General features: G+C 65.8%; 1 protein-coding gene across 1 annotated transcript; it reads right to left on the bottom strand.

Annotated features, from left to right (window-relative positions):
• Window positions 1-652: 652 nt before the first annotated feature.
• LOC103906395 (cAMP-dependent protein kinase inhibitor alpha-like) lies at window positions 653-958 on the bottom strand. The gene is made up of 2 exons (XM_009288294.1): window positions 814-958; window positions 653-735 (listed from the first exon to the last, which is right to left on the bottom strand). Exons 1-2 carry the CDS (start codon window positions 956-958, stop codon window positions 653-655), a joined length of 228 nt encoding a protein of 75 aa, XP_009286569.1.
• Between the last annotated feature and the right edge of the window lie 265 nt (window positions 959-1223).

Here is a 1223-nt window from a genome sequence, read left to right as displayed (position 1 = left end):
GCAGAGCTGCCTCCCTCCCGCGGGGACCTGGGGCCAGCGGAGGGGGTGACTCAGGACAAGGAGCCGAGACCCCCGGGGCAGGGACCACCCTGGGGTGCTCCAATCCATGGTGGGACCCCTCAGCAAGGTGCTGGCTGCTGGGGGGTGGGGTTTGCTTAAGGGCTGGGGGGGCTGTTGGGGTTGTGCAGTTCTTCCCCTCCCTCTTCTTGAAAAAGGCTCCTGGATCACCCAGGAAGAAAGGCCAGGAGACGGCGGTGGTACCCAAAACATCACAGTGAACACCACACTCAGCTAGAAACACCCGCAGGCTGCTCCTGCGGTGAGGAGAAAGCCCCCCCCCCCGGCGAACCCCCTGCTCTCGACTCTGCAAAATGCCCCAGAAGAAAAATATTCCTCCCCACCAGGGAAGCAAATAAATTCCACCCCCCCCGGGTCCTCGCCCAGGGCGTGGGTGGGAATCGCCCCTTCGTCACAGCAGGTCCCCGCCATGCGATGCTCCCCCCATGGCGGAGGGGGATGACGCCCGACGGTCTCGCCACCGTAGCACCGAGGAAAACCCAGCGGACTCTGGCTGTGCCAGGAAAGCTGGGCTGATGCTTCGCAGCCTCCTCTTTCCTCCGCTGGTCAGCAATGTTCCCTCCTGAGAGCGGGCTTAGGACGTGTCCTTCAGCTCGGGGCTGGGGGGCTGCGGAGGGGGCACCTCTGCCGAGGGCGACTGCATCTCCTGGGCGCTGCCTGTGAGGAGAGACGAGGATATGAGCAACCCCGGTTCCTGCCCGCCCCGCACTGTCCTCCATCTTCCCCATCACCTACCTGCGTTCAGGGACATCTCGGCCAGCTTGAGGGGCAGGTCAGAGGGGCTGACACCGGCCGGCGAGCCCAGGATGTCAGGCAGGGCATTGCGCCGGCCCGTTCTCCCGGAGGATGCGAAGTCCAGCACGGGTTCCACCTCGGTCATGCTAACGCTGGAGAAACACGGTCCCCTTCCCCGTCAGCACTGCTGGGCAAGGTGGCACCCAGCCCCTGAGCGCGGAGGGTGGCTCTGGTCCGGGCAGGATGCTCTAGTTCAGGGCAGGCAGCATCCCCTGCCTGCAGCTGCCCGGGGAGCAGGGCTAAGCCCTCCACAACCCCCTCTGCCCACCCTGACTGCAGGCACTCCAGGAGCGAAGGCAGGGGCCACCCTGCCCGCGGCACTCCCCCATCTCCAGGGTTGGCACCTTTAG

Source organism: Aptenodytes forsteri, unplaced genomic scaffold, assembly GCF_000699145.1.
Source record: "Aptenodytes forsteri isolate BGI_AS27 unplaced genomic scaffold, ASM69914v1 Scaffold361, whole genome shotgun sequence".
Taxonomy (NCBI): Eukaryota; Metazoa; Chordata; class Aves; order Sphenisciformes; family Spheniscidae; genus Aptenodytes; species Aptenodytes forsteri.
This window is presented reverse-complemented; position numbering and strand designations above follow the sequence as displayed.